A 25,877-nucleotide genomic window follows, 5' to 3' on the forward strand; every position below is an offset into this window, starting at 1 on the left:
GATGTGGGGAAATGCTTTGAAGGGGGTTGGATGAAATGTGCCAAGTGCAAATACAAGCGTATTATAATGTGATAGCTATTTATTTTCTGTGCCTCTCTTGTGGATATTAAAAAGGCTGTTTGCCTGGATGATTGCATGAGTCGCGTGAGTTTGCTTTTTTTGCAATAAAGCTAGGTCATATTGCAGTCAGCACCAGAAGTCAGCTTCCCCTGGGCAAACAGGAGCGACTTCTGCTGTGAGCTATGCTTTAAAAGCTGTTTAATGTTTTGGTGTTTGGTCCTTCCTTCCTTCCTTAGTTTTTCAATTTAATGTTTTAGTTCTATTGTAGATGTTTTACAATCAGAGGTGTTTAAAAGTATTGTGAGCTTGACAATGCCTGCCTATCCAGTGGGGCCAGAAAGTCTGACACTTTGAAACAAAGAAAGGAGTAAAGCAGATGAGATGAAAACTTGTTTTCGCTTGTCATTAAGGCCTACTTGTGGTGTAAGGCTTCTTGATATATTTGGAGTCTCGACTTGAAGATACTTGGAGATAGTGCAGATGGCTGAAAAAGGGTGTTTCCTTTTCGCTAGCTCTCATCCTGCTGAGACTAAAACCAGTATTTCTCAGAGATATTTAAGTGAGCTCCTTTCTGTGTTGTTTAGCTAGCAAGTCAAGTCTTGCTGTCCAAACAGTAAAAACGGAGATAGCCCTTCTAAAGTATGTATGGACTTCTGGACACTACGTGCCTGTATGTGGTGCAATGAGTGGCTGAACAGGGCTGAATAGCTGCTGGATGCAGCTGTGAGACAAATATATATTATTTGTATGCTTCGAAAAGTAGTGAGATGTTTTATTGCTCAAAATCAAAGCTACGAAAGATGCCAGGTGAATTTTTACTGCTACAGTCCCTCAGTTTCAGCTATTCTGCAGCTGCATACAGGCTCACAGTTTTGGAGTCCTCATGGTGACTTTTGCTGATCGCTCTATGGAAGTGGTGTTTGCTGAAAGTGGGAGAAGGGAGAAACTTGTAGGACACCTGTGATCTGTAACGTTCTGGCAGAGAAAGAAAGTAGTTCTTGGTTTAGCTACCTTGGAAGTGTCAGTGCTTCTGTTTTTAAGCGCTATGAATTTAAACAAGTTTAAGAGCTGCTTTTCCAAGGATTCAGGGAAACAGTGCGAAGCTGACTGGGCTCCCATCTGGACCTCTCCGAGCTGTGGAGGAATTGGCCAGGGAGGTTGCTGCAGGGCCGCATTGGAAGGAACCGCCTGCGGTGGCCAGAAATTCAGGGTTTGCTCTTGTGGTAGAAGAGATCCCTCAGTGGCTTCTGGCTCTGAACCGTGTCCTTTGAGCAGGTTTCTTGATACCAAGTGCTTCAAATCTCTACTGGTATTACCAGAAATGAGTTTTCTTCTACCTTTAAGACTTCAGTAGTCGTACAGGAGGGGCCGCGGGAGTACCTGGCTCGCAGTAATCGTGATACTCTGGCCTCATAGCCAAGACACTCACATGTACGTGTACACGTAGGGGGGTTACCTTTTAAATGACAAGGATTGTTGCAGTAAAACAGTTGTCACCTATTTATATACTGTGATTTGGAAAGCTAATCATAGAAAAGCTAGGCAAACAAAGTCGAGAGTGCGATCACAATTACTCTTTCAACTTGATTACTAAAAAAGGATTTTAATGTTCTTTCTCTTCCTTGCTTCCTTCCATTTACTACTTATACTTATCATAAAGGGGAGGTAAATTTTTCCCTGCAATTTTATTCTGCTTCCTTTTATTCTCCCCTCTTTCCCTCTGAGCAGAAATTATGTTTTCCTTTCTTTCTTTTATTTCTTCATTTTTCTCTCAAAATCTGTATATCTGCTTCTCTCCTTCTTGTGAATGTTTTGGGGAAGGGATATATCTGCTGTGTATTACTTGGCAAGTAATGGGTACCATTTGCAGTAATGTGCTTTATTTTTGAAATTGCTTCATGGAATAGTTGGATGTGTGAAAGGAAACAGTTTCAAGGACCTAAAAGCTAGCTTAAGAGACGAGTAATAGTTAATGTGCAATTTTCAGGAGCAAATCATGTTAAACTGATGTGCTTTTCTCCTAGCCTTATGGGTACAGGAGTAGTAGATGATGTGTATATCTTGACTTTACAGTGTTCAAACCAATATTCCCATGAGCAGCCCAGGAAAGTAACAGACTGCATAAAAAACGCCAAGAAGGGGGTTATACAAAGTCTTTCAGCAGTCTCACAGGTTTCACTCTTTTTCACTAATTTATTAGGTATACTCTGTATTCCAGCATGAATTGCAGTTCCTGTCATGGTGACTCCAAGTCTTCTGAAGGATGTTACAAGCCGGCAAAATACTGTCAAGTAATGTTGGCTGCAGTTCAGTTGGGGCAAACGTAGGATAATCAGGTGTGCAAGGAGAAAGTGGAAAATGATTGGACAGGCAGCAGTTTTGCAGAAAAGCATATGGGTTCACCAACTGAGCCGATTATAGCATTGCAAAACGAGCAAACGTTATGCTGGGTTGTACAAACAAGTGTGGTGCAAGTCAGACACAAGAAGTCACCGGGTCCCTAGGCAGAGCAGAAGCAAGCCGCTTCTGGAGCGTCTAGTTTTTGGATACCATACCTGAGAGGTTTTAGCCCAAAGAGAAATAGCATTTCCAGTGTGGTAACTTTCTTTGCAACAGCCCTTTGTGTATTTTGAGGGGAGAGGGAGAAGAGACCAAACTATTTTCCATGCCTTCTTGGAATAAAACAAGGAGTGATTTGCCTGAACTGCAGCGAGGGTGATCTGAGTTACGTATTAGCAAAATCTTGGTGAGTGCATGAGTAGTGGTGGACTGGAAGGGGCTCCCTGGGGAAGGTGTGGAAGGAAGCTTTCTTAATAAACCAAGATAACGGATGTCTCTTGAGTGCAGATTATGTGTAGCTGGAGAGCGGTTGCTGTGGAACAATGACTTCTGGGGTTGTTTTGCAGCCCTATTTTAGTCTCTCAACCTGAACCGTTATAATTGAAGGGCTATGAACGCCCAGTGTGTGCTTGCAAAATGTCTAAAAAGTTGAATTGTCTTATTGTGAGCAAAGTCACACTTTGAACAAGCAGAAGCACCCCTGGTAATAAGTGGTACTTACAGTCGGCAATAGTGGCTTTGTCTTTCTATGGGAAGGCGGTTGCATCAGTGCGAGCGAACGTGGGGCTGGCTACTGGCAGTTGAAGTCGGTCCGCAGTTGCTGTGTCTGCGATGAAGTACGTGCGCTGTGCGGCGTCCCTCAGTGTCTGGGATCCCAAGTGCGTGCCCCTATCTGTTCTCATTCACTTCAAGACATGAGCTCAGCATGTGCTGTCGTCCTCGTGCTCCCCCCTCCCCACCAAAGCCTCCCTTTGCATGGAAATTCAGGGATGGAAGAAGGGCGGAAACAGACTCTGTGTTCCAGCAGCGCTGTGGCTAAATCAGCTGGGAGCAGGACGGTGCTGCGTGACACGAAGCCTCCGTTTCCCATCGGGAGTCCGCCGCCAGCCTTGACAAAGCTTTTACTTCCTGACGCACGCACGTTGAAGCTTTACGTGTGGGTGGGATTGTAGCAAGCTTTGTCAATGCTGCTGTTTTTTATTGCCAGACATATATAAAGGAAAGAGTGCTGCTATGCAGGCAGTTTGCTTGCTTCAGTTAGAGAAGAATATGGGGAAAAGGTTTGATGCTTAATTTTCGTAATACAGGCAGTCCTGTATTTAATGCCACTTATGTTAATCAGATGTAAAAATTACATCCGGAAAGGGAATATCTTTGTTATGGTGATCTAAATGAAAAATTGTCTCTACTAAATATATTTATTTTAAAAATGTTCAGTGTTTTCTTTGTGGACGGAGGCTTTTTTTCCCTGTTATATTGAAATGTACATGTTGATGTAAATTTTTGCTTTACTCTTCTGTTTTATTCTTGTTGGTTGGTGGAATTGCTTATGGATGTATTTTGATTATCTCCATATCTTTTGATTTGCAGGAGACAAAGACGGCAGCAAAGTGACTACAGTAGTGGCAACTCCTGGACAAGGTCCAGACCGACCACAAGAAGTTAGCTACACAGACACCAAGGTGATTGGAAATGGATCTTTTGGTGTTGTGTATCAAGCCAAACTCTGCGATTCAGGAGAGCTTGTGGCCATTAAGAAAGTCCTGCAGGATAAAAGATTTAAGGTGAGACTATGCATAACTTTAGAATATTCTTCATGAATGTTATCTCATTTTCCATTTCTTTGATGGCAAACTTTTATCTTGATTATTTTCTTTGGAGCACATAAATGCAAGCAAAACTTTCAAGACCAAAGATTAAACAGATGGTTTGTGATAAATGGATTTAGTTTAACTTGAAAATCAGTGAGTCACTGCTGTTAAGTTTATTTGGGTTACTGCAAAACAGGAGGCTAAAAGTCTTGGTTTGATGTTGTGGTGCTGTTTCTGGTCCCAGACGAGATTCGTGAGACAATGAACTGGGGAAACAAAGGAAAGGCTTTTCTTAAACTTACTTTCTTCTACCATAGATTCTTCTCAATTAGGCCGCTGGAAGGTACAGAAGTTTTTGGACTTTGTTCTTGGTTATTGCACCTACAAAGTAGAAGGCTGTTTTTGAGTAAATCAAAAAAGTCCTGGCCAAGGAAGAAGGTAATAAATACTGAGCCCAGGGCAGTTTGGACTGAAGGAGAGTTACTTCGCTAAGTGACTTGATTTATAAACGTGATCTATTCTCACAGTTTTAATAGACTAGTGAATCTTTTTTTCTTTTTAAATAACGAGTAGCCTTTCAAACAAAAAATTATATTTAGCTCTTGTGCTAGGTGAACATAAAATGTTTCATTGCTTTCCCTTATAGTCAAGTGGCCTGCAGATAAACTTGTTCAAGCTGTGAATGGTAACAAAGGCTTTTGATTTAGCATCTGAAATCAAAAGCATGGGTTTTCGCATCTGGAGGCCAGAGCTTCTGCACAGAAGTGTAAGGACAATAGGTAGAGAAGGTGCCACCAGTAATATTGTTGGCATGGTCCCGACATGGAAACTTTGGAGCTTAAAAATAGAAAATCAAAGCGTATTAAAAGAAAGTTGGCAATTTGAAACTCTCATTTGCAATTTGATTCCTATTGTTAGTTGCAGAAATACATCTGAAGGCTAGTGGATGACTTGTTTACCTCTTCTTGTTTTCTCCCTCTCTTTCTCTCTCGAGTGGCGTTTTGTTATCTGACTAAATATCTTTTTAGTTTGGATTGTTTCTTTAAGCATTTAGAAAAACACATGGTATCTTTGAACAGTAGCCCTCTCTTCGCTTTAAAAAACAAAAAAAAAAGGGCAGGGGACAAAAAACCTAAAGGCAGGGTGTTTCCCCCTCGGACTCTGAACTAATCACCCACGTGTGATGGACATAAACTGAGAATGTCACATATGTGGGGGCTTTAATACCTCCAGGTGGCGGTATTAATAGATGCATATGTAGATTTACAGGTAAATACAATTAATTTATATATTTATATATATTTTAAAAAATTCTAATTTGCATGGGTCATATCTGCAGTAGTAGCCAAATTATGCATTTTCTCATGCTCTTTACCCCAAACTGGTATCCCATCTGTATGACCTCCATCTTTGACCTTTGTCCTCAGCTCCTTTCCCCCCCCCCCCCCCATATCAGTGTAGTGCTCCCTTTCTCGGCCTTTCTTTTCACTTTCTAATCTGGAAGTGCATGTTCTCCTAGCTGAAGGTGTAAATTCCTATATGGAGCTATTTATCCTTGAGGATGGATGAAAGCCTCTGCCTGGGCAGATTTGGAAGCTGGCGACCTGTATCTTGTATCAGGAGTAGCGTACAACTGCTTGAAAGTATGCTACTCTTTGGGAACATCTGATATACGTTGTAAATAGGGGATCAAATGTTTTATCCGTTAAACAGGGACTTCTGAACGTGTGTTAGTCATACAGTTAGACTGTAGCTTAGAAACAGACCATCTCTCCTGTTCAAAGAGCTCATTTGCGTAGCTGGGTTGGGCTGTCACCACCCCAGCGTGGCAGCCTGAGTCCCAATCTCAGTTCCAGTGACTAGAGTTCCTGCAGAAATTGGCCGCTTGTTATCTGCCCATGAGAATAATGAGGAAAACCCTAAGACAGGCAGTGGGAAGTGACAGTAGTGTGTGCATGTGGTTTTTTGTTTTGTTTCGTTTTGTTTTGTTTTTTAAATCAATGTTGTCAACTTCTGAGGGAAGAGAGGGAATAACGCTTTAGAAACATGTCTGCCCTAGTCACCGTAGTGGAGATGCATCAGGAAGTAGTAATGTACGGAAGTTACTTTCTGAAGTGTGGACCATCTGTGAAATTTTCAGCTGTGTGCTTCAAGCTGGTGTCTGCTTACCTCTAAAACCCTGACAGGGTTATCTTGGTACATGCTGCGTAATTCCTTTGTGTTCTAAGTCCCTGAAACTTAAGAGATGTGATTCAGAAGCTCTAGCAAGTCCCAAGAGAACATAATCTCTCGGCACTCCTTCTGCATGTCATAGGTTATTGAGAGGATGGGAAAATGCACCCCAGTAGCCAATTTTTAGATCTTTTAAAAATCATTTAAAAATTCATATGCGTATAGTTCAGTGTAACGTGCTAGAGCAATGGTATTGGTATACTAGGCATAGGGACAGATGACTGGGAAGAATAGCTTGAATAGAATTTTAGGCTTAATTTTGGTTTGCAGTTCTTCTGACCTCATTAAGCTAAACATTGGACCTGATCTCCGTATTAAGCATGAGAACTTAAGTAACGTCGTTTTGGACAATCTATGTGTTACTTATGTGAGTGGTTCACACCACATGCTGTTCATTGCTCATCTCTGAAACCATTCAAATTGTCTGTAATCAGAATGGGGAATCAGATTTTCTTTGGTCTTCTCAGTTAAAAGTTTGATAAGGATGACTGATAGACACTTCTGTTTGATGAATGGCATACAACAGATGTTTACAACCTTTTAGGGCGAAAATTACTCAAATGGTAAAACTTCCTAAGTACTGTCACGGCTTTCATAGATCAATACTGTATTTCTGCTTCTATCCCACAGGTGCATAAGGAGAGGTCCTCATGTGAAACATTCTTGATGCATACTGTTGCTGTTACATTATTTATTTCTTTTATTATTTTCCTCCATGCTTCTATGCATGGCCTTACCTGACACGATCTAATTGTGATGTTTTGTAAGGAAAAAAATATATAGGTAGCATAAATTTTTCTTGTGTTGCTTTTGTTGGCATGTTCCTTGGAACATTCTTCAGATTAAGAATCAGTCAGGTTGCTCTCTAATATGCAAAAAGTAATAATAAGAAAGCAGGTATATTAGCACAAATAGGAACATTCTTAGTCTAATTTTTGTATCGATTCTGTGATTCTTGGCCCACCCTTAAGAAATCCTGTAGGAATGAATACATGAATTGCTAGAAGTACTTCCTAGTTGACAGAGTATAAATACTTATGAACAGTTCATATCTGGATTGCAGTACTTAATGTTTCCCCTTTTTTTGCTAGGCTGTCACCATCTAAATGAAGAAGAGAGTTCTTAATAATTCTTAATACCTTTTCAGGCAATCTATACTGGGTATCAGCGGTCTTGTTAATAGCTCATATGGACCTCAACATGCAGCAAGAGAAAGCCACCTTCCATAGCATGAAGCACTCACGCTGTGCAGTGTGTCAAATAATTCAGTGGCTGCCTAGGTTCATTGCTAAAGTTGTATGTGCCCGTGGCTTAGTTGAAATAAACTCCTGAATTATTCAAATAGGTAGGTCTTCCGCAGTCTGAGCCAATAGCGAACTGCATCCCTGACACGCCATAAACATGAAGCTATACTTTGATATAGCTGAGGCCATTGAGTAGTAGGCAGTGCTGTTTCCTATTTTGCGCTAGGAATAAATGTTTTCTGCATTTGCATGTGATTTTTTTTTTTAAACTAAAGAAAATTTCAGTGTTAACGTGAACCTTACAACCCAATAAAGCAGCAGGATAGAAAACAAGTTTGTGTTGAGGTTCTGATTTTTCTTCCTCTGCTGGATCTGCATACTTGTGCGAGCCTTTTGAAATGTTTCTGAAAGAAGAACAGCTTTACTTCAGTTCTTGCTTCAAATATATCAAGCTGCTAAGTATGAAGAGATGATTTTTTTCAAAGTACTCTGTATCTGCTTTTTGTGTTAACTTAATTATAGCAACTTTGATCAAAGCCGCTCATGTGAAAAATGTAAAACCATGAGGAAAAACTCTCCTTTAAGAAAAACCTGGGTGTTTAGCTCTGTTAGCTCTTCAAGAGACTTAGTTTTTTACATGTTTTAAACAATTAGAAAAGTTGACCCAGTTTCTTTTTTTAAATAGGTTCTGCGTCTCTGCTTGTGGTTGAAGGTGTCATTCTGTGCATGTGCACGTGCACATGTGGACCTACTGACTAATGCAATTTGTGTCTTTTACTTTCAGAATCTTGGTGGTTAACAGACCCCATTGTGGTCTGACTTCCAAGCAGGTTTAATGGGTTTCACCCCTGGCAGGCTCTCCATGACTTGTTTCTTGGTTGTCCATTATTCTGGACTGTTCAAGATATGGGAAACAGCAGCATTTTATTGGAAAAAATGCTGCGTTTCCAGGGGCTTTCAATCTGCATTGAAGTAACTGTTAGGTAGTTGATCCATTTTGACAAAGGATGTGCCTTGTAGCCTGACAGAAATAAAATTAACAAAAGTCTCTTCTGCAGCCTTTAAACCTGGACTGTAGCTAGTTCTGCCTACAGACAGTACACAAGAGTTTGATACCTGGCCTCCTGACACTTGTTGGGAAACTCAGTTGGAAGGGCATAAGGGAAAAAGGGATCTCTGTCTCTTCAGTGCAGGCTGGGTCTCCCTCTTCCAGCTTCAGACACGCTGCAAGAAGCATCTTGTCTCTAAATATTTTAAGAAACATCTTCCCCCTATTGCTACGTTTTGTAGCTTTGCCCTCAGGTTATTAAACGTATAACTGAAGAGAAGCCGTCCTTACTGCTGAATCTTGAGGTACCACTTGAAAGACTTCTTTTGCCTATATGTACCTGAGCTGTCGACCTGTTCAAATACACCGTGTCCAAGTGAAGTACTTCACCCCTTTATAGAGAAGGAGTTGGACATTATCACAAAGATTTAGAATGAACACTGTCTTCATCTTAAGCCAGTGCTTTAAGTCTTAAATTAGATTAAAATGCAATGTGACGATTGTACCTACCCTGTTATATTCCTGATCATCTTTCATGGTGATGTCTCATCATCTGCACAGGTTTCCACTGCGTTCAGGACTGCACTTTTATGTTAATTTAGTATTTGTGTGTGAGCTAGCTGAGATCTCTCATATCTGATGATAGTTGAATATTCAAACATTAATCTGAAGGCCTTCTCGCAAGGCCAACCCTATCTGATTTCCAAGGACTTTCCAGTTGAGTTGGAAGCACCCATGGGATAAAAAGTCAGAAAGGAAAAACATGTTGATTATAAATATTAACATTTAAGCATCTTTCTTCCTGCTCTTTGAGGATTTGCTCATCTTAGCTGCTTTTGAAGTCTGAGGAATAATGAATCACTGTTTGTAAGACCACTATGGAAGTTGCACTTTTGAAAGGACATGTTAGGGTTATTGTTAAACAGCAAGAGAGAGCATCCTGAGCTACAGTTCGGTCTTCTGACTACTGTAATTTGATGGCTTGTGTTTGTATCACAAATGGGGAATGACAGCTGAAAATATTTTCCTTAACATAGACTAAAACTAGCAGAAGGAACTAGCTTGTCTCAAAGCCTTTTCAAAACTATCTGTCTAACCCTTCCTATCCCCAACTGAAGGATTGCAGCCCCTCTTATAGACTGGACCTGTCAGGTCTGCTTTGCAGAATCAAAGATGCCTCCGCATGTGTTTGGGATATTTTCCCATATTTTCAAGAGCTGGAGGACTGTATTCAGTTCTGTGTAATTTCTTCAAATCTATGCTTTAACTCTTGTATGTAGGCCAAATTTGTAGCTTCAGTTGAGCTTGGTTTAGCCAGATTACTGGAGATATTTAGCAAGATAATGGCGTTTCTTGTAGCAGTACTTGATCTGTGTGTTTCTTGAAGGCTAGCTGATCTGAGCCAATTCAGTCATTTGGCTATAACTGCGGTTGCGAATGCTTATCTGTTCCCAGTGTACCAACGAGGTCGGAGAGGTATCTAAATTCTCATTCACAACCTTATTTTTCGCCCTGTTTTCCACTTCTTGCAAACACTATTGCCAGCAAAACTGAAAACCTGTCTGTATCTTTGCTTTTGGTGAGTTTTGGGAGCGGTCAGTGTACTGCTTGATGGATCAGCAGAAACCTCCTTGGCCCTGCTGGTGTAGCCTAGAAGAAATCAGAGGTCGAAAAAGCATCTTGTTCAGTTTGTGTTATGTTCAAGTTTATATAACTGTTTCTACAGATGTTTTCTAATCTGTCAAGTGAAAAGGATGCATAATAGAGGTTAATGTGAAACAGGTCTTTCTGCAAGTAGAAATGAGGTGGGGTTTGTATAATGGCATTGATTTGAGTTTTCTGAAAATCCAAGGAGTTTGGCTGGAAACTACTGCACTGCAAATGTAGCATTGCCCAACTGTGATTGACCAGGAGGAAGAGGTGGAAGCACTCTTCACCTGCACGCGTGTCTGTGTGCGTGCTGAGGTGTGTTTCCACATGTTTCTGTGTGGAAGGCCACATGTTAATAGGGAAATACCTAGAATAATATGTTGTCTGAAAAGGGAGGAGTCGAAAGAACCCTTGAGGTTTTTTCCTCTCCACTCTGTGGATGCTCGAATGAGGTTTCCGGGTAGGTACATGCTGCCCTTCAAGCGCCACAGTTAGTTTAGATGTTGAGCTTTTCTATTTTCACAAGTTTTTGTGTGGTACTGTTCCCTAGACTGTGATGATTAAAGAGATGATTTAAAGCAAGAGAGCCATTTTCGGTCAACTTTCTCTCCCCTCCTATGCTTTCGATCTGCAACTTGAGACTGAAAGTAAACCTATCTGTCCTATGTGTCTAGCAACTGAAAAAAAACCTTCCTTAAGAAAAACTGACTTTTTATTTACAAAAAAAAAAAATCCAAAATACTTTACATAAAGTATTGTAATGATGATTGTTTTTTTTCCTTTTGTATCTCACATGTACCAAAGAAAGGGAGTTCACGTATTTGTTGTTCATGAAATATGTTAATACTTTTATTCCTAAAATTAAGCTTGAGCCTTCTCTGGGACACAGAGGTTAAACAAGAATAACATGGTAGGGATGCTATTCTCAAATTGTGATGTTCAGACTAAAGGATACCATCTAAAAGGATTCCAAATATGTTAAGGTATGGAAAACGTGTAGTTTAAAGCACATAAATAGCTGCAACTCTGCACCATAGTGATAGCAGACTATAGCTATGTGAGCATAGTTAAAGATTTATCAGGATTTCTGGTCCTTGGTTACATGAAGATTAGTTTTAAAAGGACACTTTCCTTTCCTTCACCCTGTCTGAGTTTACTATTTAAATGCCTGAGAAGGTTTAGGAGAATGAGTTCTGCAAGAACCTCCTCTTTTTTACTCACATTTGTAAATCCCACAGTTTTGCTTTCTGGTCACACCTTCTGCATGGAAGGAGTGGTATTTGTGGCACATGTTCTTAATTCTGTGTTGCCAGCATGAGAGGCGACTTTAACATTCTTAGGTTTTTTGGAGTGCTGTGCTGGTGTCCAGAAACTTTTGTGAAAAGTATGTATGTGTTTTGTTTTCTGTTTTTATAGAAAGACCTGCGGTAGCCTCTCAGGAACATTATTGCAAATACTACATATCTTTCTTTGACTGAGAATATATCCTCGTGTTGGATATATATATCTCTGGGATTGGTTGGTTACAGGCTGGTAGAAGGGAATTTCTGTCTCTCTGATTTAAGAATAAAGTATTTAATGGCTACCACTGTACCCTTTTAGCATGGAAATGAAACAGCTTTTGGGCGTGTGCAGCCGGTCAGCAACCGAGAGCTGGGAGCTGCTGCTCCTTGTGTTCTGAGCGCTCTCTGAGCTTCATTATGTAGGAAAAAGGTGTGGGAGGGGAGCTTAATCTCACAGTAAAATACCTGAAGTAATTCTGAAGCTTATTGATTAAGTGACATATTGCTGCATGAGTTCCTATATACATTCAAAGCTGAATATTTTTCATCTTGTAGTTCCAGCTACTGCAAAGCGGCAGAGCTGAATAACATTGCAATTGTGAAGGACTTGCGTATGAAAATGGATGTTGGGTGGAAGCGATGTCCCAATGGACAACTTTTACCTGTCTCTCAGTTGAGGACAAAAGTATTTTGTAGTATATGAATAAAAAATTAGCTGATCCTTGTTTAGATAAGAAATGATGCTTTTGAGACTGCTTAGATGTTTGGCACATCCAATCACTTCAAGGCTTTTTGTTGCCGTTGTGTTTTCTCAGTCCCACAGCATGAGATTATCTGGCTACGGAAGATGTAGCATGAACACTTTTTACATCTAGGGATGGTATATACCTGTGGCTCTCACTTGCTTTCGTTCTTACTTGGTTAGATTACCTTTGGTTCAACTCACCTTTCTTGGAGTGTGGAATTATGGTGTTTAATGATTTGCCTTCAATTTTTGTCTAAACACAGATTTTTATCTTCAAAGTAGTCGCCTGCTAAATTTCCAGGCTACGGGAAATCTTGTGTCCTTCTTGAAGTCAATATTTGTTATTTATTTCAAATATTCTCCTGTGGTAGCTATGCCCTTTAAGGGAAGAAAGGGAGTAACGGATGAAAGGTGGGGCACATGGAGGACAGAAGAGATTTCACCTGCTGCTGAATGGAAACTTCCTCAAGTAAGGAGAGGGGAAAGGTCTCTTCCTTCATGCATCACTACCTTGTGTAACTACCCTGTAGTTCAGCTCTCAGCTGAACTTGTATATGCTGTCCCTTATTCCTGGGTTCTTCCTTGGAAGAGAGATAACTCAAGTTCAGCAAACAAAATGAGGAAGACTTAAGGAAATGTGAAAATAGGAATAATTCTTGATTGTCATTTTGTTGTCTGGAGTGCCCCTGCCATTTTAGACCCAACTGGTATTCTCCTCGTGGGCTTTCAAAGCTGTAAGAGCCATATAATTGCTGGTTGTTTTCTTTGGTATGAAAGGTAATATGCACTACCCAGGTCTGCTCTGAGAAGTAGTGGCAAGAGATGAGAAAATACTGGAAGAAAGCTGTTTTCAGTGTTTTGCCGAGCATCTACCATGCAGAGAGAGAGGCCCTTTAGTGTCTGCAGGGCATATTCCAGAATTAGCAATGCTTCCTGTCCTCCCTGTGCCTTGGCTACTTCCTCTCCTTGCAGCAGCTGGGAAAGTGAGACTCGAGTAACAAACGCAACTGTTTTGTAGGCTGCACAAAGAAAAGGAATTACTTTTCTGCCATCTTAGATTGCACTTGTTTGAGAGATACTTCTTGTGGTTTTCGTTCTCTGGAGGTTGTTCTCTCACATTATCTGACTGCGTTACGCAGTGCAATGTGCCGTACAGTGTCCAAGACTGAATTTAAGGCTGATGGAGACGATGAGATTTTGTTGGATGAGCTTGACTCCTGCATGATATACTACTGGAAGGGAAACTGGATCTCAATTTTGAGTGTCTTTATAAGAGTTATCTCATGGAATGACCCCAAAAAAGAAATGTTGAGGGAGAACACTGAGAAACTGCTGCTGATGAAAATTCTAGTTGCGGTGCTTGATGCTTTGGTACTGTGTTGATAGTTGCCTCAAAATATAAGGAGCGATTTCAATAATTAAGTAGTTATACATTCTTACTGTTTTTTGGAGGGGAGTAAGGAAGGGACCCACTTAAAATCCAGTTTTGCTTCTTTTGACTGAGATGCGAGGTGTGTTGCATGTTGTGTTTTTAAAAACTTGTTATGGACTTTTAACTCAATAGAATGCAGTCGTCTGTCTTCAGAGCGGGTTTTTGTTTATATAGTGCCTGGTATAGTGAACTAGGGTAAATAATCGAGGCTCTTGTTGTGTTACTTGCATGATGCGAGTAACTAAAGACACTCTCTCCCTCCCTCCCTCCCTCCTTCCCTATATATATAGGTCCATATTCTGTAGTTCTTCTACAATTTGAAGCCCAGTCTAATTGTTATAGACCCAACAAAGGTGTTCATTTCACCTCTTCATTTGTGCTGCTCCTTTGAAAGCCTAGCCATGATGATTAGAGTGCTTAGCACCGAACTACCTAGTCAAAATACAAACATCCAGACTGAGTCATTGAAGTGTAATAATACATATGTAAAAGAACAGCTGGGTCTAATTATGATTTTTATTCAAGAGGCTCTCTGATGCCATAGTCTACTTCCCTTCTCTTTTTTTCTCCCTTAGAGTTTATCAAATGAGAATGAAAACAAAACATCTAACTTGATGCCTTTTAAAGATCCATCTGCTTCTATGTTATTCATTTGAAGGTTTGTCTTAGTGCTCTTCATTAGACTGGGTTTGAAGGCTCTTGTGTGTTCGTTTTGGTTTAATGTCACCGGACAAATGAGTCATAAATGTTTTACCAAGTTTTTGGGGCTGGAAAACAGGCATCCCATTTATGCCAGCTAACTGTAACAGTGCGAAAGTGCTGGTGTTTGTAAATGAAATCATCTCTTGCAGACTGGTTCCTGAAAAGGGGTAGTGTAACTTTTGGGGATGTTTTGGTGGTGCAGGAATGCTTCCTGAGCTCTTAAGCTGTGCTGGTTACCAGTTCTGTTGCTCTCAGGGTAAGCGTACAGAAGAAGATTGTTTTGTCTTTTACTTTTTGAATGTAGAATTTCATAGTGGACATTCCTGTTGCCTCTTTGAACCCCGCAAGGCACCTTGGTGGAAAAGTTAGGTTTTACTGATTAATAACGGAGGAAACTCCAAAGGATGTGTTGATGACTTCTTTTAGAACAGGAATGAAGTGTGCAAGTGTAGAAGTTGGTATTTCAGCTGAGTTTGCTGTTCCCAAATACAGTGCATGGGTTAGAGGCAATGACTTACGTGGATGCACTTGCATGTACTTTCTGACTGTGGCCAACATCTGAAATGTGTGAGCACATTTCAAGTTAAGTGTGACAGTGAGCAACAGGAAGGAGGGCGCGGGGAATCTCAGGTGACCACAAATTTCTCAAGAAGTCCCAAAAATGAATGAATTCATTCTGGTGCTGTGCTGAACATGCTTCATAAGGAGTAGGCAGTTTTGAGTTATGAAGTTGGAAGACGGTAGGAGTTGATGATTTCACTTTGAGACAGTGACGCTGAAAGTCCCATGGGGGGAGGGGGGAGCTGTATTCTTTCTAGATTGGGCTCTTCTGTGAGTGCAGCATCATAGCAAGCTGGACTAGAATTGTGTATGTGAGAGACCTGGAGCTTCCTTGATTACACTAGGGTTATTAGCGCCGTTCAGTTGTCGTGAGATGCCTGCAAAAAGCAGAAGCAGAAGAGAGCGTGAAGGAGAAATTCTTTCTCCGGTGCACTGGAAACCTCAGTAGGTGATTGGAGTCAGCGTTTGAAGAGCCGAAACAAATAGCCAAGAACTAGGTAGAATGCATATTCCCCTGCGTCCCCCCCGCCCCCAAAGTCAACATAACTTGGGAAAGGGCAGAAAAGGACATAGTTTGAAGATAATGCAATTGATTTCCTGATAGGCAATGACTCTGCTTCTGTAACTGTGCATAACAGGCATAAAGGTTATCTGCATTCATAGTGCTTGTATAGGGCTAACAGATCGAGTAGGACCAGTAAGTAGCATGAGACATAGGTAAACTAGGGCAAGTTGAGGGTTGCCTGGAGGGTTGGAGGCATAAGAGTTGGTGTACTCACTGAGCAATTTCGGTGGCAGCATGAAGGCCATCAGTTAACTGGAAGGATAAACAGTGCAAGGACTGTTGTTTTGAGCTCACCTGATGAATATCTCTTGGAAAGGGTCTGCCTTGCTAGTGGGAACATCCTGTACCCAGTGCGAGTGCACAGCTCTGTGTGCGGGTGGTAGAAGAAAGTCCCTTCCTGGTGGAGCCCTCAGCTATGGCATCCTGTCCTGCTGGCTTGTCTACATGGATCTACATATGGATAATGAACCTATAGGTGACTTCTTGAATAGGTTAAGTGCTTGCAAAGGGAACTGTGTTAAATTGAGGTCCTTTTGAATTCATTAATCCACCCAAATTCCATTGGAAATTCAACTGATACACCTTTAAAATTTATTTGAATTAAATTTTTCTGAATGTAAATATAGCTAAAGATATTGTGGCTCTGTCTTAATCTAAGCTTGTGTGCTGTAAGCACTAATCAATGTAGGGAGCAATACCCGCTTTCCTACTTAAGCAGACAGCATCGTATCCTCAGCAGAAAGTCATTTTTCAGTATTTTGTGCTGACTGAATTTTTAATGCAGAAGGGTCTTAAGACTTTGCACGGAACCCAGTTTTAACAACGTGTAAAAGCATTTTTCACTGGTCTGGGGCGGGGGGGGGGGGGGAATTTAACTCTGAAGGCATAATCCTGTTGGAATACGATGCAGCAGATTGTATTTCTGTGGGTTTTTAGTGAACACGTTGCTGCTCAATGCTTACTGTCAGTGGGGGCCATCCTGAGAGCTGCTCTGCTAGAAGCTCTGTCTGTTCTGACTATAAAGAGCAACGTTGCAAACCTGGTTCCTGTGACTCATCCTAATCTGAAAAGACCACCTCTGGCTAGATAAAGAGATGAAGCTGCTAATGTTCAGTCCTTGGACTCTTTGCTTCTGCTATCGGACTCCTTTGTAGCATGCTCATTCTCGAGCAGCAGCCTTTAGCAGCCGTAGCTCTTATGGCATAAGCTACCGTAAAACAGCTTCAGTTGCTTAGAACTGTATTAAATTATTGCCGACTGGGAAAACAAGTTTCTCATTCTGCTTCCCCACTTCTAAAATATGCAATTATAAGTTATCCCTGAAAGAAAATAAAGAGACTTTGAGCCTAGTTGCATTTACATTGGCTTGAAGTTGTGTGGGGGTGGGGTGTCCATTCTCGTATTTAACTTGTGTCAGTATAAAATAGCTGTTTTCTTGTACGCTGGAATTAATGAAAGAAAATTTTTTGTGTCTCAGTAACAGCCAGAATCCCTCTTGATCCATATGTGCTTTGTCCCATTGCATTCACCTTCCTGTGCAACAGCGTGGCTTGCTTCAGACCATGGAATAAAGCTGTAAGGGCCCTGAGCCTAGCTGGGGGGTGGTGACTGGGGGGTACAGCAGCAGGACTGACGGGGAATAATGGCAAATGCTTGTTTCGGCTCAGCTGGGCTGCTGTGCGCTCAGTGCAAATGGTCCTAGAGATCGTCTAGGGGAAGGAAGGGAGAGAGACACGAAAGAACGCTCCTTTATTGACAGACTCTTTGAAGAAGGGCAGTACTTCCCTGAAATCAGATACCGGTTTTATTAGTTCCTGTAATAACTGTGATGATCCTGCTTGCGTTCCAGAGGAGAAACTTGGGCTTAAGTAGATGTAAAGGCCGTGTAGGTAGCGTGGTTCCCTGATGCAGACTCTGTCACTTGACCTAGATAGGCATTTCACACTGCTTTTGAAGGCAGTTGATTTTGAGAAAAATGTTCAGACTTGAGTGCATGCTCTTCAGTGCTGTACCTCTTAGGAAGCTGGTACAGTATTTTCTGTATCCAGTAAAGACTCGCCATAAACAGAAAACCTGTGAGAGGTGCCAGTTCAAATTGAAATCGGTGCCTTTGTTGTGGTGTCTCATGGATTTATTAAATAATGCCTGAGCCATCGTTTCAGAGGTGCTGCAGACCACGGTAGCCCCTAACTTCTAGGCCAATAAAGAGTGTTATATTTGATAAAGATGAGAGGTAGATTTTCAAGAGGCCATAGATTAAATTTTATTGTTGCTAATCAAAATGTTAACGCCTTGCTTGTTCTTATGTAGTATTACTCAAAACCCAAGAAAATGGGAGGAGAAGGGATTTGCTATACAGTTTTTTAAAAATCTCTTTCCTGCCCTGATATTGAAGGGTAATATGTCGAGCAGAGAGTTAAAGGCTTGAGGAAAACAGCTTTAGCATAGAAATATACTGTTGCATTTGGATGTGGAAACTGTTATTTGTGATCATCTTGATTACTTTAGGTAGTAGCAGACTGGCAATTTAAAAACTTCAGTCTTTCAAGTCTTCCTCTTTCTGAATAGATTTTTGTCTTTCAAAGCTGTATCTTGGCATTGCTGAGACAGAAAGGACTTACCTGTAGAGTGAAAGGCAAATTCCTTCCTCGTGGAGAGCTGGCTTAGCTGTCCTCGAAAGGTTTTTGGTTTCACTGGAAGCTATCAGGTGTTCAGGAGATGCTTGCTAGTTTTTCGGGGCGATTAGTCAGGGTCCTTCCTCAGAAACTTAATTTGGGAATTAAAATGGATCTAGCTTGTTGTGCTACTGGATGTCAGCAATTTCCTGTGTTTCTAGTACCTCTGAATATATGTAGCTTTTTGAACCCAGAGCAGAAATACTTTACGACTTCTTCCATCTAGTCAAAGCTATATGTTTTCTACTTAATTATGCATACTTTGAATTTGGCGCAAATACACTTCATGCTTGGGGAGATCAAGCAGGCCCGTTGGGGAGGAATTTGGTAGCGCACGGGGGACTCTTGGCTTGTCTAGGCAAGACTGGCTAATGTGCTTACGTGTCAGGTTTGCACGATACCTTGGGCCAGGGCAGGTGCCCTGTCTGCCTCTGTTATCTCACATTCCATTTTCTGATGTGATGCCTAAAATGCAGGCACCGGGTTTTTTACATCTGTTTATATAAAGGATGTAGGACAGAAGAAGTCAGTTTGGGGTTTTTTGGATATGTCTGAACGTTTATCGTCCCATTGATCTCTCAAGAATATTTACGATTCCTCAGTATTTCAGAATACTGAATCAGGCAGGGGAAAACAAAGGTAATGACCTCCTAGAAAAGCAGTGGTTTATGTGGCTTCTTCTGCATGACAGAAGTAGATGCGACTCCATTTCAACAGAACAGCGTTATAAAGTGCTTTGACTGCGAGAGAAGACCATTCGACCTGTTTCTGCAGTCCCTCACCTTATTTCCCTTCTGTAACAAATAAGTCCAGGGTACTAAGACAAGCCTCTTGCATGACACAGCTCCATCCCCACAGTGCGTCTGTTGTGTGTTGTATGCACTGGGAGTCCTGCAAGTAGTCCTCTAGGCGGGACTACAGCGCATGGGGGTGTGTTTGTGCAAAGGTTGGGTTGAGGTTGCACAGGCAGTAGAGTATCAAAAGTTGGGAATGGTGTTACCGTTTTGCCTGCCTCTCTTATACTTTTATTTCTATGTCTGTGCGTGTGCTTTTTTTTTTTTTTTTTTTTTAAATATCCTCTCTTTATCAGCGATCTCCATGCAGGTTTTTCTCTTGCCCCATGGCATTTTTTTCATGTTCTTTCTTGGCTTCCAGTCCCTGCCGTCCCAGCTACTGCTCTTAATCTTCCCCGTTCAGACTACTTTGTTCCTCTGACTTCTGTTGTAGAATTAGGAGTGGGAGTTTTGGAAAGACTGAAGAGGAAAGTTTCCCGGCTTTCGGTTCCTTGTCCTTGGTGCAGCAGCAATCAACAACAAGGTGTTGCAGGAAGAGCCCCACTCTACCACTGTATCCTTGGGAAGCCAAGTGACTCTGGAGAGGCCCTGGTGGATAGCTGGGTTATTGGGAGGGAGCACAACACAGTTTTGGCAGTTGCAGCCTTTGGAAAAGTAGCCGTTGTAATAAATTCTTTCTCAAGAGTTTTTTTGGAGCTTTGTAATAAATTAGGTAAAATTAACTTTCATAGGGATGGGAAAAGGCGCAACCCTGGCACAAGTGATCTCTTTCTCCCGAGAGAGAAGGCAGTGGCAGGTGGAGTAGCCGTCACACTGTCCCTGCCATGAAAACTGCTGCACAGCTTGTGCAACAGCTCTTGAGCTGATAACTGCTTGCAGCCCCGGGTAGGCAGTGAACTCAGCCTGGTGCTTTAGACTGTAAGCTGGAAAACCAGGTGGTGTCTCAGGAGCTGCTCGGATGTCCGAGCTGCAGGGCCATGAGCTGGAAGGGAAGGGAGGGCAGCTGGGTGTGGAGAGTGGCTCTTGCCCCGTGAGTTCGAGTTGCTGCTGGTCATGAATCAGGGCCTGTAGGCTGATTCTCATTGCAACGCGTTCCTAAGATACTGGTTGTGACATTTACCCTGGGGCAGGCTTAAATTCAGTGTTATCCTGTCACAGAGTCAATAACATTCCTAGATATTTGCAGATGTTGGAGGAAGAAGGTCCGAGCTTCATTGGGATTAGCTATCACTAGCCCCTGGGCTGCTCTAGCTCTGTGCAGCTGGCTCTTGCGAAAATCTTGTCCTAAAAGCCACGCTTTGCTGTGCAAATAGTTACTAAAACTTACTCTGCTTGGCCTTACTGTTTCTTTGGGGGGAATTTAGGCTAGAAGTGAATGTGAAGATTTGCTGATCTTTTTATTTCAGTGCTGCGACAGCCTTTAGCCTGAGCAAAACAGTTCTTGAAAATGTGACAGCATTCAAAAGGTGCCAATGCTGACCAAGGAAAAAACTCCTGAGCAGCAAGTCTGATAACCTATTTTACCAAAAGTGAACACTAACTCTTCTAGTAGCTTATAGTAGGTTTGTACTTTGACATAGCTGGCTTTCCCTTTTAAGTCTCTTGACAAATTTCTTGCATCTAGCAAAAGGCCAACTGGTGAAATTATTTTACATCTACAGGAGAAATGTGCATTTTAATATAAAAAAATGCCTCTTTGGAGGAGCTTGGACTGCTTTTGTATATAAAGCCATGAAGACTTAATTTTGACATATGCTTAAAATACACGTGACCATCTCATACAGGCTTATCTCAGACCTGAGATTCGCACATGGTGGTTTTAAAGCATGGTGATATCTGCTTATGACCAACTTGCCTAAACTGGGGATGGGGAACCCTCCAGGAGTTTAGGGAGAAGAGCTTTTTGTATATGGACGTAAGGTAAGGGATCTAAGTCCATATTTAAACTTCCTGCTGGAGCTGTGACCTGATTTCCCTCACCCCAGCTCTGGATCCTCAGAGGAGGAGTGGAGCCAGTCTCCCTTTGAATTCAGCAGGGAATGTTTAACCTTTTAAAAGCTAGGTCATTTGGGAGCTCATTAGAAAGACTCTTTCTTCTGAAAGATTTAATTCTGCTCAGCAAATAATCATGCGAAGCTGCTAATTCCACTTGCCAGCCAGCTACACTTCCTCGAGCTCTGGTCCGTCTTCCCCCACTGCTTCCCTTCTTGTATCTTCATACTTAAATGCTTCCTCAGAGCTCCTAGGGAGGTAGAATTTTTCATTTGGATTGAAATTAAAGCCCCTAATGACTTCTAGTATTTGACGTCTTTATGTCCTGTAGGAATATTCCTGAGGCTGATGGATGAATAAACATGCGAGGAAACACTTATCTGCTCCCTAAAAATAAAATTTTTTTTGAGTATGAGGAGAGTTCTTGTTTGCAACTCCTTTGAAATCTTTCAGCACGAAACATCTGCTGCATCATATGTAAGGAGAGAAGGCCAAGAGTAATAAAGCATTTCATTAATGTTTAATAACATAGTGATTAGCAAGTCAGCAAATGTCTTATGCCTGTGGGAGACTGGAACTTACTTGATTAATAGATTAATTGCAACCTGTTCCTGTTGTGGTTGCAGGTGTAAGTTTCTCTGGATGTTGCGAACTCCCTGAGGACTGGTTTTATAGGCATGCTTACACTTTCCTCCTCCCTCTCAGTTGAAGAGTTAAAAATCAGAATATGAGAAAAATCCATATGCTACTTCTGTGAAAGAGAACTGATTTTTACTATAAGGATTTCTTGCCAGAGATCCTCTGTGCTACCTCTGTGCTCTTCTCTCAAGAAGAATGGCTATTAACTCTGAAAGCATAGGATTACTTTGTAGAGAAGACTTTTCCTTTCAATTATTCTCCTTTCTACACTTTCTTGTTCCAGTGTTACATTGGACTTGAATCATCTTTCTGGGTTTCAGATCTAGTTCTATTTCTCTGTTTTTTTTTTCTTGGATGCACTCTAATTCCTGCTGCGTCTGGAATCACCTTTGGCACAGCGCAATCAATGCTGTAGAACTGGGATTTTGAACTGAGCTGTTCCTCAAGTCACAATATTTGAAACAACCACTTGAAAATGATTAATTGAATTTCAGGTTGTGGTCTAAAAGTGACATGATGCTGTAAATCAATTTGTGTTCCAAGTTTAGTCTCCTGCTTCCTGAGCTGGCAGGAATTTAGACGTGGTATTAAGTCTCTGAGAGGCTCTCAACCTCCATTTCCATTCAAAGAGGCTGCGATGAGCTAACTAAGAATTTGGCTTCAACGCTTCAATTAACTCCTGAGATACAGGGAGGAAAAGAAAGCAGAGTCCGAGTTTTCTTTCTGTTCTCCTGAAGGGTTGGGGCTTACTCTGTGTCCTTTGAGGAACCAAAATAAGCAGTTTCTTTTTCCAGTTATAGGAAAGATTGTGTATAAGATGCGTATTAAAGTGAAGTTTTCGCTCCTAGGGACTGTGTCCTGCACTGGCAAGAGCAGACTGGAGATGACATAACAGGTGGTTTCCCTCTCCGACTGCTGGCAGTGGGAGGAGGTGTGTCGAGGAATAGTAGCAAGTTCCCAGCAGGTGGTCCCCATTGCAAAAAGAAATGTAATGTCTGAGTTTATCAGAGGGCAGTAATTAAAAAAAAAAAAAAACAAGACACCACCAACAAAAAACTTTAGAGTGGCAACAAGGTATGTGTTCATACTGCAGTTTTTCATCCAGCATGTCTTTCTGACAGCTCTCATGTCACTGTGTGATTGGGGTTTAAATCTAACTCTTAAGGGGTTAATGAAAACTAGCCTTATTTAAGGTAGCCCTTTAACTTTTTGCTTCGCTCACTCTTCTAGAATTTAGTTTTGAGCACATTCTTCCTCTCACTGCCCCTTCCCTCCCTTTCATTTCAGCCGAGCTGTCGTAAATCACTGGCTTGCATGTTGGCAGTTCACTGTGCCTCCACCTACACTTGCCTGAACCCTCTGCCTTGGCCTGGCTGGGGATCCGGCCAAGTGCACTGTGTGCGCTGACCTCGAAAGGCAAGCCGTCACTGCTGCCTCAGTCTGCGCCGAGGCTTATTTCCCTCGTCTGTGCCCATGCCAGGGCTGAAGGTCACTGTACACAGTAATAATTTTTGACTGGAATATAGCTGATACACATACCTTGTGCATCTAACTCTTTCGGGACGCTTGGCATTAACGGTTCTCAGGCCAGCGTTTCAAAGAACGTTTTGCTCTGCAGCCCTGCCGTAGCTCGCAATCTTTTGTTGCTTCCAGGATCTTAATTAACAGATCTTTTTCATGAGAACAAATAGTGAAAAGTTTGGCCTTGTGGAGTTTGGTAGTGAAAAGAAACTGGGTTTGGAGCCTTTGCATTGCTTTTAGTTATGTAATAATATGGAGCGTGATGTAGCGCTGTGCATCACTGAGTTTCATGGAAACGCACACAAAAACATTCAGTACCGGCCTTTGTGCCGGATCTGTGCATCCGCTTTCTGTGCTGGTCACGCTTACAGGGCACACGTGAGTTCGTCATTTTAATTTTATGTAGGCGCTTAACATTTGGGTTTTGCCTTTTATGAAGATTTGGGATTCCTGGAAGAGGTGGAAAGAACATGTGTGCGTGTGTTTGGGGCGAGGTGTGGGTGTCTGTCTATAAAGCAGCAAGTTTATGCTGTAAACTGCTGATAGCTATCATTGATTTCTGGTTTGTGGGTTCCCCCCCTCCCCCCCATAGGGAAACCCTGAACATTAACACTATACTAATTAGTATTATATCTATGTGTCTTTTGATGATGGCTGTCATAGTGCTTTTACAAACACTAATCCTCAGAGCTGCTTCTGTGTACGCTCATTGCAGAGGTTGCAGCAGGACACAAGTATCTGGACTCTGACCTGTGCTTTAGGCCTGCTGGGCTGCAAGTATTTAACGGTCATAAATGGACCAGCACTAACCTGGATGGTCGCTGTTGTGGCATTACAGCTCTTAGTGTATCATAAATACTAATATTTAATAAATAGTCTTCTCACTTCATGGGATTTATGGGTCTGCTGAAAATAGAGACTTTTCTAGCTCAGCCCTGTTAGTGTTGGAAATATGCCATCACTGGGGGGAAGAGGGGAATTAGTAATTTGACTTGATCCAAGCCTCAAATGTAAAGGAGGAGAACTGTGATCCGTGTTGACATTTATCTCTGCTTGAAATTGCCTGCCTGCAACATGGACTTTTCATGGCTAGCTAGCCATTGATGACTGGTATGGGCAGGTTCCCAGCTCAGGCCTTGGTAGTTAAGACCTACTTTTGCATTTCTTTTTCCCTCAAACACTGGTTTATTTCAGTGATAGCTTGGGGCAAACACAGAAAAATGTAGGGCTTAGGCTTTACTCTGTAAAGTGACTGAATCATCGTACACCTGTGAAAGGAAGTTGGGTTTGTGAGCCACAGAATAGTTCCTGTAATTCTTTTGGTGACAGAACAAAGCAATGTTAAAATCAGCCTTGTGATTAGCAGTGTTTGAAATATGTATTGGAAGTATAGGGTGGGCAACTTTAGGGATATTTAGAGAAGATATGGTGCAACTTTTCTTATACCGACTTGTCCTGCTAAACTTAAGATAAACCAGACATTAGGATTGGCGCTTTACTAATGATATTAGGGGAAAATAAGCAGATCTTGATGATCCGAGTACATCTTGGTAACCTATCTGGTGCTATTTCTCTACTGCAGGCAGCTTGCATGGAGTATGACAGCTTCTACTGTGGTCCAGAGTGCTTTGTCTTGGTGTGTCTCATGAAGCTGAGCCTGGGAGATGTGGCTCAAGTGTTGTGTAATGAACCACTTCTGCCAGCTTTAGTGTGGCTGCCTGGGATTGTACTCAGATCTCTGTCGGCATAGGACTGCTGCCTTGTGCTTGGAGTCCAACCTTTTCCTCGTGCTGGGAGATGGTCAGAGTTTTCCTGCTGTATGAAACTGCTTTAAATCTCTCAAGGTTTCAGGCTGAACCGATTCCCTAGGCTCAGCAGGGCAGGGGGTGAACATGGGTGAGTGGAAGTGAGTAGTCATTCAGGCTTTCCTAATGGAAGTAGGGGAAAAAAACCCGTGAAGCTGCTGCTTCATCTTTGCCCCCCTGCTTCCTGGTGGAAAGCAGTTCCTTCCCCCCTGCCCCCAACTTGTCCCTAGGGGAAAGCTGTACTGAGGAAGGTGGAACGTGGTAGAAGAGAGAAAATGTTAGAAGCAGAGGAGAGGAAGAAACTGTGAACATGCCATGTACAAGAGGAGGATGACTGCGTATGAAGAGAAATTTGGCTGTACCTGTGCTGCTGCTGTCCATCTGTAAGGTGGTTCTCCTAGTCTGCAACAGCAGGTTATGGTAGTGAAACAGATATTTCTTGCTTTGGCAGTTTTTAATCAACTGCAGCTTGAACACGGTTGAGAAGAGTTGGGGTAACCCTGGGGAGAAGGCATGAATCTTCATGCGTGAGCTTTATTGGTTATGTTTTGAAGTTATAAAACCGATGATGGCTTGGCAATCTCTAGTGGAAATACCTTGATGAGCAACCAGGTTTATTCAGTATAATGAATAGGCGGTCTGGCCTAGCCAAGTTGTCTTCAGAAGTGAGGAACAGGTTTTGAGCGCAGTGGATTTGCTTCCCTAGTTAGTGAAGGCCTTAAATTAATGGGTTGTAGTCTACTAGAGTTGTGTCAGCAACTCCTTGGCGTTCTGGATT

General features: G+C 41.9%; 1 protein-coding gene across 2 annotated transcripts in view; it reads left to right on the top strand.

Moving 5' to 3' along the window:
• Positions 1 to 25,877, top strand: part of GSK3B (glycogen synthase kinase 3 beta) — a 152,192-nt gene that overhangs the window by 51,427 nt on the left and 74,888 nt on the right. For both annotated transcript variants that reach the window (XM_068958145.1, XM_068958154.1), the window contains exon 2: positions 3,991 to 4,184. In XM_068958145.1, the coding sequence (XP_068814246.1) occupies positions 3,991 to 4,184 (194 nt within the window). The remainder of the gene's footprint in view (positions 1 to 3,990; positions 4,185 to 25,877) is intronic.

Source organism: Struthio camelus, chromosome 1 (assembly GCF_040807025.1).
Source record: "Struthio camelus isolate bStrCam1 chromosome 1, bStrCam1.hap1, whole genome shotgun sequence".
Taxonomy (NCBI): Eukaryota; Metazoa; Chordata; class Aves; order Struthioniformes; family Struthionidae; genus Struthio; species Struthio camelus.